The sequence below is a fragment of the Strix aluco genome, chromosome 6 (genome assembly GCF_031877795.1).
Source record: "Strix aluco isolate bStrAlu1 chromosome 6, bStrAlu1.hap1, whole genome shotgun sequence".
In the NCBI taxonomy this organism is placed as follows: domain Eukaryota; kingdom Metazoa; phylum Chordata; class Aves; order Strigiformes; family Strigidae; genus Strix; species Strix aluco.
In genome coordinates, this window is record NC_133936.1 from 2,545,823 (window position 1) to 2,560,040 (window position 14,218).

The 14,218-nt window shown below is 47.3% G+C and overlaps 1 protein-coding gene across 1 annotated transcript in view; it reads left to right on the top strand.

Annotated features, from left to right (window-relative positions):
- Window positions 1-14,218, top strand: part of NEB (nebulin) — a 157,666-nt gene that overhangs the window by 69,446 nt on the left and 74,002 nt on the right. Inside the window, exons 52-67 of the mRNA XM_074828481.1 lie at window positions 808-1,011; window positions 1,367-1,471; window positions 1,567-1,674; window positions 2,636-2,947; window positions 3,626-3,829; window positions 4,186-4,290; window positions 4,386-4,493; window positions 7,680-7,991; window positions 8,671-8,874; window positions 9,230-9,334; window positions 9,430-9,537; window positions 10,453-10,764; window positions 11,464-11,667; window positions 12,410-12,514; window positions 13,225-13,332; window positions 13,901-14,212. Coding sequence (XP_074684582.1) covers window positions 808-1,011; window positions 1,367-1,471; window positions 1,567-1,674; window positions 2,636-2,947; window positions 3,626-3,829; window positions 4,186-4,290; window positions 4,386-4,493; window positions 7,680-7,991; window positions 8,671-8,874; window positions 9,230-9,334; window positions 9,430-9,537; window positions 10,453-10,764; window positions 11,464-11,667; window positions 12,410-12,514; window positions 13,225-13,332; window positions 13,901-14,212 — 2,916 coding nt within the window. The remainder of the gene's footprint in view (window positions 1-807; window positions 1,012-1,366; window positions 1,472-1,566; window positions 1,675-2,635; window positions 2,948-3,625; window positions 3,830-4,185; window positions 4,291-4,385; window positions 4,494-7,679; window positions 7,992-8,670; window positions 8,875-9,229; window positions 9,335-9,429; window positions 9,538-10,452; window positions 10,765-11,463; window positions 11,668-12,409; window positions 12,515-13,224; window positions 13,333-13,900; window positions 14,213-14,218) is intronic.

Below are 14,218 nucleotides of genomic sequence, written 5' to 3' on the forward strand. Positions count from 1 at the left end.
GCCCAAAGCCCCGTCCAACATGGCTTTGAACCCTTCCAGTGAGGGAGCAGCCACAGCTTCTTTGGGCAACCTGTGCCAGGGCCTCACCACCCTCACAGGGAAGAATTTCTTCCATAGACCTAATACAAATCTACCATCATTTAAGCTTACAAAAATTACTCCTGTGTTTCTATTGAGAAGTAATTTTCAGTTTCAGCCTTTCTCATCATGGTGTCTTTAATTTCTCATTTTAGGGGTCATTAGAAATCCCAGCAGTCCACCTTTCTTTTTGCTGAGATTATGTCAACAATGGGCAGGGATGAAGTTGCAGTGGGGTCACACTTTATGGTCACAGAAGAGCTCTGTCTTGCCTTGAGCAATTTGTGGGAAGGGTTGCTGCAGGTGGCTGCAGTTCTGCATGGCAGGGGAAGGGCAACGGAGTCAATATTTTCTCTTGGAGGAGCAAGAGTGGGCAGAGACAAGCCATGGGTGCAGTGGCGAACGGCATGAAGAGCGTTAGGTGATCAGGTCTAAGACGCCTGCTGTGTCTCTGCCAGCTGGAGGTTGCCAAATGGGTCAGGATTTTCCTGGGGGGAGTCAGAAGATGGAGGGGGAGGATCTGTGGATCACTTGGCACCTGGTTGTGCTGGTGTAGTGGTGGGAAGCTGGGTTGTGGGGAGCTGAGGTCAGTGGGAGCCTGTTGTGTGGTGGCTGGTGGGTTGACCCAGGGGAGTGTGTCTTGGTAGGCCAAGGTTCCCTTGGTGGGAGGAGCGGTTGTGGGGAGCAAGGAGGTTGCTGATCTGCTCTGTGTCCTTGCTGTCCTTTCAGAACGTGTACAAGTCCGATCTCCTGTGGCTGAGGGGCATTGGCTGGTCCCCAAGTGGTTCGCTGGACGATGAGAAGAATAAGAGGGCGAGCCTCATCCTGAGTGACAAGAAGTATCGGCAGCACCCGGACACCATCAAATTCACGAGCCTTCCCGACTCGATGCCGATGGTTCTGGCAAAACACAACTCTGAAATTATGAACCAAGTGAGATTTCCTTGTGTTTGCAGCTGGAAGGAAAGGAGTGCATTTCCCAGGACGTTGGGCTGTCTCCTTCTGGGGCCTGGGTTTTACAAGGGGGATATTGGATCTTCTTCATCAGGGACTTGTGTTCCTTGATTTTGATGAAATTCTGTTTTGTGTGATTGGAGCAGTGAGTGGGTTCAACGTGGAAAAAAAAAAAAAAAGGGTGAAGTGTGGGAAAGTTTTGGGATGGGAAAAGGCGTCCCTGAGTCAGTGGAGGGTTGAGTCCCCTTGCTTCAGTTCCTCGAGCTGGTTTGCTCTTTGGGTTTGTTGCCCTGTGCTTGTATGGTCTAACTGCACGTTGTACTAATTTTTTCAGCGCTCGTACATATCAGCCTGGGAGAAGGATAAAACCAGCGTTCACATCATGCCGGATACACCTGGTATTTTGCTGGCCCAGCAGAACAGGTTGAACTTCAGCGAGGTGGGTGTTTGAGCTGGTGTTGAGTGTCTGTCCCTGGGCACTGCCACGGCCCGGGAAAGCATGTTGCTCAAGGACAATGCCTGTGTGTCTTTCAGAAACTGTACAAGCTTGCGATGGAGGAAGATAAGAAAAAGGGCTACGACATGCGGGCAGATGCCATTCCTATCAAGGCTGCTAAAGCTTCCAGAGACATTGCAAGTGATGTAAGTAGACAGGAGCCCTTGGGGGCATGGCCTGTGGTCATTTCCAGGTGCTTGCAGTTGGAGACCAGGGTTTGCAGCCTTCACCAAATGGAGCCAACGCAGGTCTTGCCCGTCATAACCATGCAGCTAGGCCGTAACTGTGTTGGATCTGGGGCCTGCCTGTGGCTGTCCCTGTACGTTATGGGTGTGCAGGGCTGTGAGGGAATGTGCAAGTGAGTGTGGAGGGGGTAATAGTGGGGGCTTGGTGATGACCATAATTCAGAGCAGTGTCCCTCCTGGGCTTGTGGCAGCATGTCCTGGTGCTGGGCTGGATTTTTTTGGTGGTGTGCTGCCCTCAGCACTGCCAGTCTGCACACCCGTGATGTTGCAGCTACACAGCTGAGCTGAGCATTAGGGAAGAAAACCCAAACCAAGTTTTCTGTTATGACTGGGGCGTTTATTCTTTCTGTCTAACCTGGGGGCAGATCCAGTCACTGGAGGCCAGTCATTACTGCACCCCAGAGTATCTTTTCAGGGCTCAGCTCTGCAGGAGTTGAATTTACTCTCCCATTGGAGGATCTGTAGTACAGATTTGTTCCGTTAGTGCAAGGGGATGAGTTCAATCTCTTCTCAGTCTTGAGGTTTCAGTAAGAGGAAGGAGAAAAGGTGTTGTGTTGCCCCTTGTGAAGGTTAGTGGCTGAAGGCCTGCAGCTGAGGCCACATGCTGGGCTGGTAGAGTAACACTCCTGAGATAGTTTGGTTGGAGCTACCGTATGGGCCTCCATGTGCCTCCTGTGCCCCAGCGTAGGTGTGGGGTGGAAGAGTAGGACACAGTGGGGTTACACTGTGCATAGACCCCTCTTCACATGCTGATCTTGCCAGGCTCCATTAGCAAAGCGCTTGCTCACAGGCGCTGCCACAGAATCGTGTCAGAAGGCAGAAGAGCTGGCCTGAAGCTGACTGAGCTTCTTTCACCCTGCAGTACAAATATAAAGAAGGCTATCGCAAGCAGCTTGGCCACCACATCGGGGCCCGGAACATAGAGGATGATCCGAAGATGATGTGGTCAATGCATGTAGCCAAGATCCAGAGTGACAGGGAGTACAAGAAAGCCTTTGAGAAGACAAAGACACACTTCAGTAGCCCAGTGGACATGCTGGGAATCGTGTTGGCCAAGAAATGTCAGGAGCTGGTGAGTGACATCGATTACAAGCACCCTCTGCATCGGTGGACCTGTCTGCCGGACCAGAACGATGTTGTACAAGCCAAGAAAGTGTACGACCTTCAGAGTGATGTAAGTTGTTCTCTACTGGCTGTGTGAATCCCAGACATCTCTCTTGTGTTGTGTTCCTTTGCTGGAGAAGGTCTGGGTGGGGAGCGTAAGTCCGGGCTGATTCTGTGAGAGCAAGACTGTGTTGTGGCCGTAGTGTCTTGCTGAGAGTTGGTGTTGTGAAAGGTCAGGGGTGAAGTTTGAGTGGGGTCTCAATTTATGGTCACAAAAGAGCCTTGTCTTGCCTTGAGCATTTTGTGGGGAGGGTTGCTGCAGGTGGCTGCAGTTCTGCATGGCAAGGGAAGGGCAACGGAGTCGATATTTTCTCTTGGAGGAGCAAGAGTGGGCAGAGACAAGCCATGGGTGCAGTGGCGAACGGCATGAAGAGCGTTAGGTGATCAGGTCTAAGACGCCTGCTGTGTCTCTGCCAGCTGGAGGTTGCCAAATGGGTCAGGATTTTCCTGGGGGGAGTCAGAAGATGGAGGGGGAGGATCTGTGGATCGCTTGGCACCTGGTTGTGCTGGTGTAGTGGTGGGAAGCTGGGTTGTGGGGAGCTGAGGTCAGTGGGAGCCTGTTGTGTGGTGGCTGGTGGGTTGACCCAGGGGAGTGTGTCTTGGTAGGCCAAGGTTCCCTTGGTGGGAGGAGCGGTTGTGGGGAGCAAGGAGGTTGCTGATCTGCTCTGTGTCCTTGCTGTCCTTTCAGAACGTGTACAAGTCCGATCTCCTGTGGCTGAGGGGCATTGGCTGGTCCCCAAGTGGTTCGCTGGACGATGAGAAGAATAAGAGGGCGAGCCTCATCCTGAGTGACAAGAAGTATCGGCAGCACCCGGACACCATCAAATTCACGAGCCTTCCCGACTCGATGCCGATGGTTCTGGCAAAACACAACTCTGAAATTATGAACCAAGTGAGATTTCCTTGTGTTTGCAGCTGGAAGGAAAGGAGTGCATTTCCCAGGACGTTGGGCTGTCTCCTTCTGGGGCCTGGGTTTTACAAGGGGGATATTGGATCTTCTTCATCAGGGACTTGTGTTCCTTGATTTTGATGAAATTCTATTTTGTGTGATTGGAGCAGTGAGTGGGTTCAACGTGGAAAAAAAAAAAAAAAAGGGTGAAGTGTGGGAAAGTTTTGGGATGGGAAAAGGCATCCCTGAGTCAGTGGAGGGTTGAGTCCCCTTGCTTCAGTTCCTCGAGCTGGTTTGCTCTTTGGGTTTGTTGCCCTGTGCTTGTATGGTCTAACTGCACGTTGTACTAATTTTTTCAGCGCTCGTACGTATCAGCCTGGGAGAAGGATAAAACCAGCGTTCACATCATGCCGGATACACCTGGTATTTTGCTGGCCCAGCAGAACAGGTTGAACTTCAGCGAGGTGGGTGTTTGAGCTGGTGTTGAGTGTCTGCCCCTGGGCACTGCCGCGGCCCGGGAAGGCGTGTTGCTCAAGGACAATGCCTGTGTGTCTTTCAGAAACTGTACAAGCTTGCGATGGAGGAAGATAAGAAAAAGGGCTACGACATGCGGGCAGATGCCATTCCTATCAAGGCTGCTAAAGCTTCCAGAGACATTGCAAGTGATGTAAGTAGACAGGAGCCCTTGGGGGCATGCTGTCTTCAGTCTTTCTTGACATTTCAGAAAGAGGCAGGTCAAAAAGTTACAGTATCATAGAACTATAGAATGGTTTGTGTTGAAGGGGACCTTATAAATGTTGTTGCAACCCCGCTGCCCTGGACCGGGACACCTTCCAATAGATCAGGTTGCTCAAATTCCCGTCCTACCTGGTGTTGAACACTACCCTGGGAACCTGTGCCAGTGCATCACCACCCTTACCGGGAACAATTTCTTCCTAATATCTAGTCTAAATCTGCCCTCTTTCAGTTTAAAACTGTTACCCCTTTCCTATCTCCACACCCCTGATCAAGAGTCCCTCCCCCCTTTCCTGTAGCCCTTTTAAGTCCTGGGAGGCCGCTCTAAGGTCTCCCCATAGCCTTCTTCAGCTGAACCCCCCAACAATCTCAGCCTGTCCTCACAGGGGAGGTGCTCCAGCCCCCCGAGCATCTTCATGGCCTCCTCTGGCCCGCTTGAGCAGGTCCGTGTCCTTCTGCTGTTGGTGCCCCCAGAGCTGGACCCAAGCACTGCAGGGGGGTCTGATGAGAGCGGAGCAGAAAGGGAGAATCCCCCCCTCACCCTGCTGCCCACGCTGCTCTGGGTGCAGCCCAGCACACGAGTGGCTTTCTGGGCTGCCAGTGCACGTTGCTGTCTCACAGTCAGTTTTCCACCCACCAACATCCCCAAGTCCTTCTCCTTGGGGCTGCTCTCAATCCCCTCCTCACCCAGCCTGGATTTGTGCTGGGGATTGCCCCGACCCATGGGCAGGACCTTGCCCTTGGCCTTGTTGAACTCCATGAGGTTTGCACGTCCCCTCTCTCCAGCCTGTCCAGGTCCCTCTGGGTGGCACATCCCTTCCCTTTAGAGTATCAACCACACCACCCAGATCAGTGTCATCCAGAAACTTGCTGAAGGTGCCTCGATCCCACTGTCCATGTCCCCAACAAAGATGTTAAATAATACTGGTCCCAGTACAGACCCCTGAGGAACAGCACTCATCACTGCTCTCCACTGGGACATCGAGCAGTTGACCACAACTCTTTGAGTGCGACCACCCAGCCAATTCCTTATCCACTGAGTGGTCCATCCATCAAATCCATGTCTCTCCAATTTAGAGACAAGGATGTCATGTGGGACAGTGTTAAAAGCTTTGCACAAGTCCAGGTAGATGATTTTGGTCACTCTTCCCTTATCCACCAGTGCTGTAACACTGTCGTAGAAGGAAAACCAAATTTGTCAGGCACGATTTGCCCTTAGTGAAGCCCTGTTGGCTGTCACAAATCACCTTATTTTCACCTTATTTTCCATGTGCCCTCCCATAGTTTCCAGGAGGATCTGCTCCATGATCTTGCTGGGCACAGAGGTGAGACTGACTGGCGTATAGTTCCCTGAGTCTTCCTTTATTCCCTTTTTAAAAATGGGGGTTATGTTTCGCCTTTTCCAGTCAGTGGGAACTTCACTTGACTGCTGCAACTTCTTGAATATGATGGATAGTGGCTGAGCCACTTCATCCACCAGTTCCCTTAGGACCCGAGGATGCATCTCATCAGGTCCCACGGACTTGTGCACCTACAGGTTCCTTAGATGGTCTCGAACATGATCTTCTCCTACAGTGGGTGGTTCTTCATTCTCCCAGTCCCTGCCTTTGATTCAGTGAATTGGACAGTGTGGCTGGAGCACTTGCCAGTGAAGACAGAGGCAAAACCATTGTTGAGTACCTCAGCCTTCTCCATGTTGGTTGTAGCCAGGTCTCCCATTTTGTTCATCTGGGGGTACAGCTTCTTTCATCTTCCTTCGTTGTCCTGTGTACCTGAAGAAACCTTTCTTGTTATTTTTTATGTCCCTAGCCAAGTTTGATTCCAACTGTGCCTTGGCTTTCCTGATTCCCTCCCTGCCCTCCTAGGCCATATCCCTACAATCACCCCAGGGTGTGTGTCCCTGTCTCCATTGCCTGTGCATTTTGATTTTGTGTTTTAGTTTGGCTAAGAGGTCTTGACTTAGCCAAGCTGGCCTCCTGCCTCTCCTGCCTGACTTCCTGCATGTTGTGATTGAGAACTCTTGCGCCTGAAGAAAAATGTCTTTCAATACCTCCCAGCTCTCGTTTACTCCTTTATCTCTGAGAGCAGTTTCCCAAGGGATCCCATTCACTAGTGCCCTAACCAGCTGAAAGGTTGTCTTTCTGAGCTTTTAGGGTATTGACTCTACTTTTTACCTCTCCTGTACTCCTCAAGATTGAGAAGTCTACCAGGGCATGATTGCTACAGCCCAGGCTACCTCCAGTCTTGACCTCTTCGATAAGTTCTTCCTCATTAGTGAGCAACAGGTCCAGCAATGCCTCTCCTCTAGTCAGGACTCCATCACCTGTACTAGGAAGTTGTCCTGGACTGCTTGCAATTTGCTGTGCTGCTTTTCCAGCAGATGTCTGGGTGGCTGAAGTACCCTATCAGGATCAGGGCCTACAAGTGTGATGCTTTCTGCAGTTCAAAACAGAATTCTTCCTCAACTTCCTCTCCTTGATCAGGTGGCCTGTAGTAGGGAGCAAACGAAAAGTTTACTTTCTTTGCTCGGTCTCGGATTTTCACCTGTAAATTTTCGACATGAGCATTGTGATAGTGTCGAGTGGCTCCTTGTCACTCTTAGTTAGTGGCTTTAGGCCTGCAGCTGAGGCCACATGCCGGGCTGTGAGAACAAAACTCCTGAGCACTGGGCGGGCGAACCTGGTGCAGTGGCGCATGTCAGCTGCTGTGGGTTGTGGGGCTGTGGGGGTGACTGCACTCAGGGCTGGCAGGATGAGGCCCAGATTGCCAGCTGGAGCAGTTCGGTGGGTTTCTCCGACTTTTGCACCCCGCTGCTGAGCTGGCCTCTCAGGGGGATGCTTAGGTTGCGTGGAGACCCTGTCCGCTGGCGTGCATCGCTCCTGCTTCCTGAGCTGGCTTGGAGTTGCTGACTGGGCCTCTGTGAGCCTCCTGTGCCCCAGCGTAGGTGTGGGGTGGAAGAGTAGGACACAGTAGCGTTACGCTGCACATAGACCCCTCTTCACATGCTGATCTTGCCAGGCTCCATTAGCAAAGCGCTTGCTCACAGGCGCTGCCACAGAATCGTGTCAGAAGGCAGAAGAGCTGGCCTGAAGCTGACTGAGCTTCTTTCACCCTGCAGTACAAATACAAAGAAGGCTATCGCAAGCAGCTTGGCCACCACATCGGGGCCCGGAACATAGAGGATGATCCGAAGATGATGTGGTCAATGCATGTAGCCAAGATCCAGAGTGACAGGGAGTACAAGAAAGCCTTTGAGAAGACAAAGACACACTTCAGTAGCCCAGTGGACATGCTGGGAATCGTGTTGGCCAAGAAATGTCAGGAGCTGGTGAGTGACATCGATTACAAGCACCCTCTGCATCGGTGGACCTGTCTGCCGGACCAGAACGATGTTGTACAAGCCAGGAAAGTGTACGACCTTCAGAGTGATGTAAGTTGTTCTCTACTGGCTGTGTGAATCCCAGACATCTCTCTTGTGTTGTGTTCCTTTGCTGGAGTAGGTCTGGGTGGGGAGCGTAAGTCCGGGCTGATTCTGTGAGAGCAAGACTGTGTTGTGGCCGTAGTGTCTTGCTGAGAGTTGGTGTTGTGAAAGGTCAGGGGTGAAGTTTGAGTGGGGTCTCAATTTATGGTCACAAAAGAGCCTTGTCTTGCCTTGAGCATTTTGTTGGGAGGGTTGCTGCAGATGGCTGCAGTTCTGCATGGCAGGGGAAGGGCAACGGAGTCAAATATTTTCTCTTGGAGGAGCAAGAGTGGGCAGAGACAAGCTATGGGTGCAGTGGCGAACGGCATGAAGAGCGTTAGGTGATCAGGTCTAAGACGCCTGCTGTGTCTCTGCCAGCTGGAGGTTGCCAAATGGGTCAGGATTTTCCTGGGGGGAGTCAGAAGATGGAGGGGGAGGATCTGTGGATCACTTGGCACCTGGTTGTGCTGGTGTAGTGGTGGGAAGCTGGGTTGTGGGGAGCTGAGGTCAGTGGGAGCCTGTTGTGTGGTGGCTGGTGGGTTGACCCAGGGGAGTGTATCTTGGTAGGCCAAGGTTCCCTTGGTGGGAGGAGCGGTTGTGGGGAGCAAGGAGGTTGCTGATCTGCTCTGTGTCCTTGCTGTCCTTTCAGAACGTGTACAAGTCCGATCTCCTGTGGCTGAGGGGCATTGGCTGGTCCCCAAGTGGTTCGCTGGACGATGAGAAGAATAAGAGGGCGAGCCTCATCCTGAGTGACAAGAAGTATCGGCAGCACCCGGACACCATCAAATTCACGAGCCTTCCCGACTCGATGCCGATGGTTCTGGCAAAACACAACTCTGAAATTATGAACCAAGTGAGATTTCCTTGTGTTTGCAGCTGGAAGGAAAGGAGTGCATTTCCCAGGACGTTGGGCTGTCTCCTTCTGGGGCCTGGGTTTTACAAGGGGGATATTGGATCTTCTTCATCAGGGACTTGTGTTCCTTGATTTTGATGAAATTCTATTTTGTGTGATTGGAGCAGTGAGTGGGTTCAACGTGGAAAAAAAAAAAAAAAAGGTGAAGTGTGGGAAAGTTTTGGGATGGGAAAAGGCGTCCCTGAGTCAGTGGAGGGTTGAGTCCCCTTGCTTCAGTTCCTCGAGCTGGTTTGCTCTTTGGGTTTGTTGCCCTGTGCTTGTATGGTCTAACTGCACGTTGTACTAATTTTTTCAGCGCTCGTACGTATCAGCCTGGGAGAAGGATAAAACCAGCGTTCACATCATGCCGGATACACCTGGTATTTTGCTGGCCCAGCAGAACAGGTTGAACTTCAGCGAGGTGGGTGTTTGAGCTGGTGTTGAGTGTCTGCCCCTGGGCACTGCCGCGGCCCGGGAAGGCGTGTTGCTCAAGGACAATGCCTGTGTGTCTTTCAGAAACTGTACAAGCTTGCGATGGAGGAAGATAAGAAAAAGGGCTACGACATGCGGGCAGATGCCATTCCTATCAAGGCTGCTAAAGCTTCCAGAGACATTGCAAGTGATGTAAGTAGACAGGAGCCCTTGGGGGCATGGCCTGTGGCCGTTTCCAGGTGCTTGCAGTTGGAGACCAGGGTTTGCAGCCTTCACCAAATGGAGCCAACGCAGGTCTTGCCCGTCATAACCATGCAGCTAGGCCGTAACTGTGTTGGATCTGGGGCCTGCCTGTGGCTGTCCCTGTACGTTATGGGTGTGCAGGGCTGTGAGGGAATGTGCAAGTGAGTGTGGAGGGGGTAATAGTGGGGGCTTGGTGATGACCATAATTCAGAGCAGTGTCCCTCCTGGGCTTGTGGCAGCATGTCCTGGTGCTGGGCTGGATTATTTTGGTGGTGTGCTGCCCTCAGCATTGCCCCTGACGTTGCAGCTACACAGCTTAGCTGAGCATAGGCAAGAGAACCCAAACCAAGTTTTTGTTTAAAGGCAGTATAAAATAATTTTTATCGTTATTAGGTCTTAATCTAAAAATGTATTCTATTTACGTGTTTGATATCTCTGCTGAATCTTCCACATCTGTCTCTATGTTCTTCCAGGTTTTATGTCCTGAATAGATTGAATAAAAGTATATTTGGCTATCATGCTTGAAGGTCAATAATTGATTCTTAATGTGGGGCATATTCCTTGAACTTCAGACCTTTTGTATCACTGCCATAATCTGGAGACTTTTTTTGCTCTTAGTTACTGAGTAGTAGCTCTAAATATGTAGGCAAGGGAATGTCTTTGAAAACGTGAAAGTCATATCAGGCAGATAATGTTATATGAATCCTTTTGTAGCTGTACACTGCAGCTCATCAGCTGCATACTTTCTCACTCTAAAGTCTCAGTGGTTTCAGATGCTAATTTTTCTGGAGGTTGTGCCACAGAGGCTGCAAGGGACAGAAAGAAAACTAAACTAAAACTCACTGAACATTTTTTTGCCTGTAGTACAAATACAAAGAAGGCTATCGCAGGCAGCTTGGCCACCATATTGGGGCCCGGAACATAGAGGATGATCCGAAGATGATGTGGTCAATGCACGTAGCCAAGATCCAGAGTGACAGGGAGTACAAGAAAGCCTTTGAGAAGACAAAGACACACTTCAGTAGCCCAGTGGACATGCTGGGAATCGTGTTGGCCAAGAAATGTCAGGAGCTGGTCAGCGACATTGATTACCGCCACTATCTACATGGATGGACTTGCCTGCCAGACCAGAATGATGTCATCCATGCTAAGAAAGCCTATGATCTACAGAGCGATGTGAGTACTCGCTGATAAGTGTTGGAGTTCTAAAGTGTATGTAATTTCCTTGAGGTATAAACTACAGAATCTGCTTGAACTTTCTCTTATATATTGTTTTTTGACATTGTGTTATTCTTTACCTGTTCCGAGCAAGGTCATAAGATTTTTAGAAGTGATTGAATCCATGTTTAAGGAAAGTTGAGTATTATGAATGTTTACATACAGCTAATCAGTTAGCTTAACAGTAGAATTAGCAGCATATAATCCTTCATAATAGCAGTCTTCATACCTTTATATGCAGATTAACTGCATATAAAGAGGAAATTGCCTAGTATGACTTTTTTTCTTTAGTTGGACGACTTTAGTGGAGAGAATTCCTTTGCTCTATCTTGGAGAAAATGGTTTAAATTAAGACCAGCTGTTCTTAACGGGTGACCCTTTATTTGTTGTGAACAACTGTTACAGGAAAAGTTTATACCAACTTTCAGGATTTTGTTTTAATCCCATTACTCTTTGACCATTCCCCAACATGTTGTTGGGTGAGTGATACCTCTTGAAGACAGTTATGGGGTCTAATGTAAGTTGCTAACAGAGATTGTTTTGCAGATTGAACTAGGAGGAAGGCAGCTTACAGAAAGTAAACATTATTTGCACAGTATATATGAAATGTTTAACTGGCAATATTAATGAGCCAGCTGTTTTTGTATTTTGTAATAGAACTGCTACAAGTCTGACCTTGAATGGCTGCGGGGCATTGGTTGGGTCCCAATTGGTTCCTTGGACGTTGAAAAGGCCAAGAAGGCAGGGGAGATCTTGAGTGATAAAGTGTACCGTCAGCCTCCAGACACAATCAAGTTTACTAGCGTCACCGATTCTCTACAGATGGTCTTAGCCAAGCAGAATGCAGAGACAATGAATAAGGTGAGTCTTGATTTGGTTAAGTAACATGTCAGCAGTCTCCACCTAAACCCTGGAGACACGACCAGAAATACAGATATGTGGTTGCTGTGTGAGATTCCAGCACAGCGAGGCTTTAAAAGTGTAAGTTACATTCTTGGTAATCAATAGGTAACTTATCTTCAACAAGTGCTAATTTAATAATACCTTCCAAGTTAGCAAGTTAAATTGGAATTATCAATGTGAAGCTTTTCACATCCTCTACTGTGATCTAGTAATGTGTTACTTAACTTTCATTTAATTTTTAATACAGCAATTTGTCTAATCTAATAATTTATCAAGTTTATCTAGTAATTAATAAGCTACGTCTTTTAGCGCAGTCTTTGAAACATCCATATTTTAAACAATTCGATGTTGTACTTAAAATGTAAGTTTTTCTGAATCTGTGGCCCTGATCTCAATCCTATTTATGTCAATAAAACCATTTCCTCTTTCAGACAGGTCTTGTTCTTAGATCTCTGTGGGTCTGATTAGCATTCTATGCCTTCTTTCAAAACATTTTGTTTAACAGAGTTCTTTTCTATGTTACTAATTTTTAATCTGGACTTTACATATCTAGAAGAGTGAGTATAAAGTCTCATTGCTGTATAAGAAGTAAGGATTTTTTGGACTTGGAGTACAGATCTGTAATTCTTCTTATGTTTTAGGAGATCTCCAAGTAGTCACCATTTTTTTCCCCCTTTAACATGCATTATTTTTCCTGCAGCGTTTATATACTGAGGCCTGGGATAAAGACAAGACACAAATCCACATAATGCCTGACACACCTGAAATCACGCTGGCAAAGCAGAACATGCAAAACTACAGTGTGGTGAGTGTGTTAGCTCTCCAAACGTAACTGGTCTGCTTCAGGGCTGGCTCAACAGTATTCCTATAAACTTTATATAGATGATACCATCAGTTTCTTTAAGTAACCCCCAATATTTATCCTCAAAATTGTGACTTTAAAAACACCATTTGCATATTTGTACAGTAGTGCATACATACGACAATGAGCACTACTGAGAATAAATTCCATGAGAAGTTGTGTGTCTCCAGTGAATTTTTGGGAGTCATTTCTGCCAGTGTGCATACTGTTGGGAAGGCACAAAATTAATTCCAGTATTGGAAATACCAAAAAGGTAATTTCCAGCTCAATTCTGAAGAGCAGTGATCCCAGTGTTCAATGTTAGTTTAGGCAAATAAATTCACATCAGTTAGAGGTGGCTTTAAAAAGCAACTTTTACTCCACTTGTATAGAAGAATAGTTTGTCTCTAAAATTGTAGTCAATGTTATGTTATTTAAAGTCTTGGAAGAAAAAAATTTCTAGCTAATGTATTTAGCAAAGATCTTTCTTTTATATGAATTTATTAGCTACTGATCTGAGGCCTTGAGTTAAGAAAGTTACATAAAGCTGGGCTAGAATAAACATTAACACAGTTTTTTTTTAAATCCACGCTATTTACACGCAGTTTATTTTGCATAGAATGTAATATATGGAACTTACTTACGTGATTCCCATTGTTTAATTCTTCACTTAGAAACTCTACAAACAGGCCATGGAAGAAGCAAAAAAGAAAGGCTATGATTTGAGGAGTGATGCTATCCCCATTCAAGCTGCCAAGGCATCCAGGCAAATTGCCAGTGATGTAAGAAACCGCTGTTTTGTTTCTTCATGTGCTGACATCTGATCTCTGCAACCTGAAAGTTATCAGCTGGATTCTGTAAAAGGCCTTTCAATTAAAACTGTGATCTCAAAGAATAGATTTTTGGAAGCAAATTATTATATGTGTTTAAAGACTTAATTGTAAAAATTAAATGTTGAGAAGTTATAAGGACAATATAATGCTGCTATCATGTTAATTTTATAGCTCATAAACCCATATCTTTAATTAAATCTTTGAAGTATGTATATTATTATCTTTAATAAGGATTAAATATATTTAATAAGGAGAGGATCATTTCTCACTAATACTCCTGAAGAGGTCTTTTTTCAAAAAAACTTACTTAAAAATCTCTGTTTAGGGTTCTAACTCAAATCTCAAAAATTTAATGTGAGAATCCATGTTATGAGCCCCAGAATTGCTTTGACAGTTTGGGGGTTTTTTGACTATAAGTTATAGAAAAGTTTGGAGAGTTTATTACTAGAACTATTTAGTATGAGTAACTGATATTTAGAGGTGATATAGAAATATAATATCTTGAATTGCATTTCAGTACAAATACAAAGAAGGCTATCGCAAGCAGCTTGGCCACCATATTGGGGCCCGGAACATAGAGGATGATCCAAAGATGATGTGGTCAATGCACGTAGCCAAGATCCAGAGTGACAGGGAGTACAAGAAAGCCTTTGAGAAGACAAAGACACACTTCAGTAGCCCAGTGGACATGCTGGGAATCGTGTTGGCCAAGAAATGTCAGGAGCTGGTCAGCGACATTGATTACCGCCACTATCTGCATCAGTGGATCTGCCTGCCAGACCAGAACGATGTTATCCATGCTAAGAAAGCCTATGATCTACAGAGCGATGTGAGT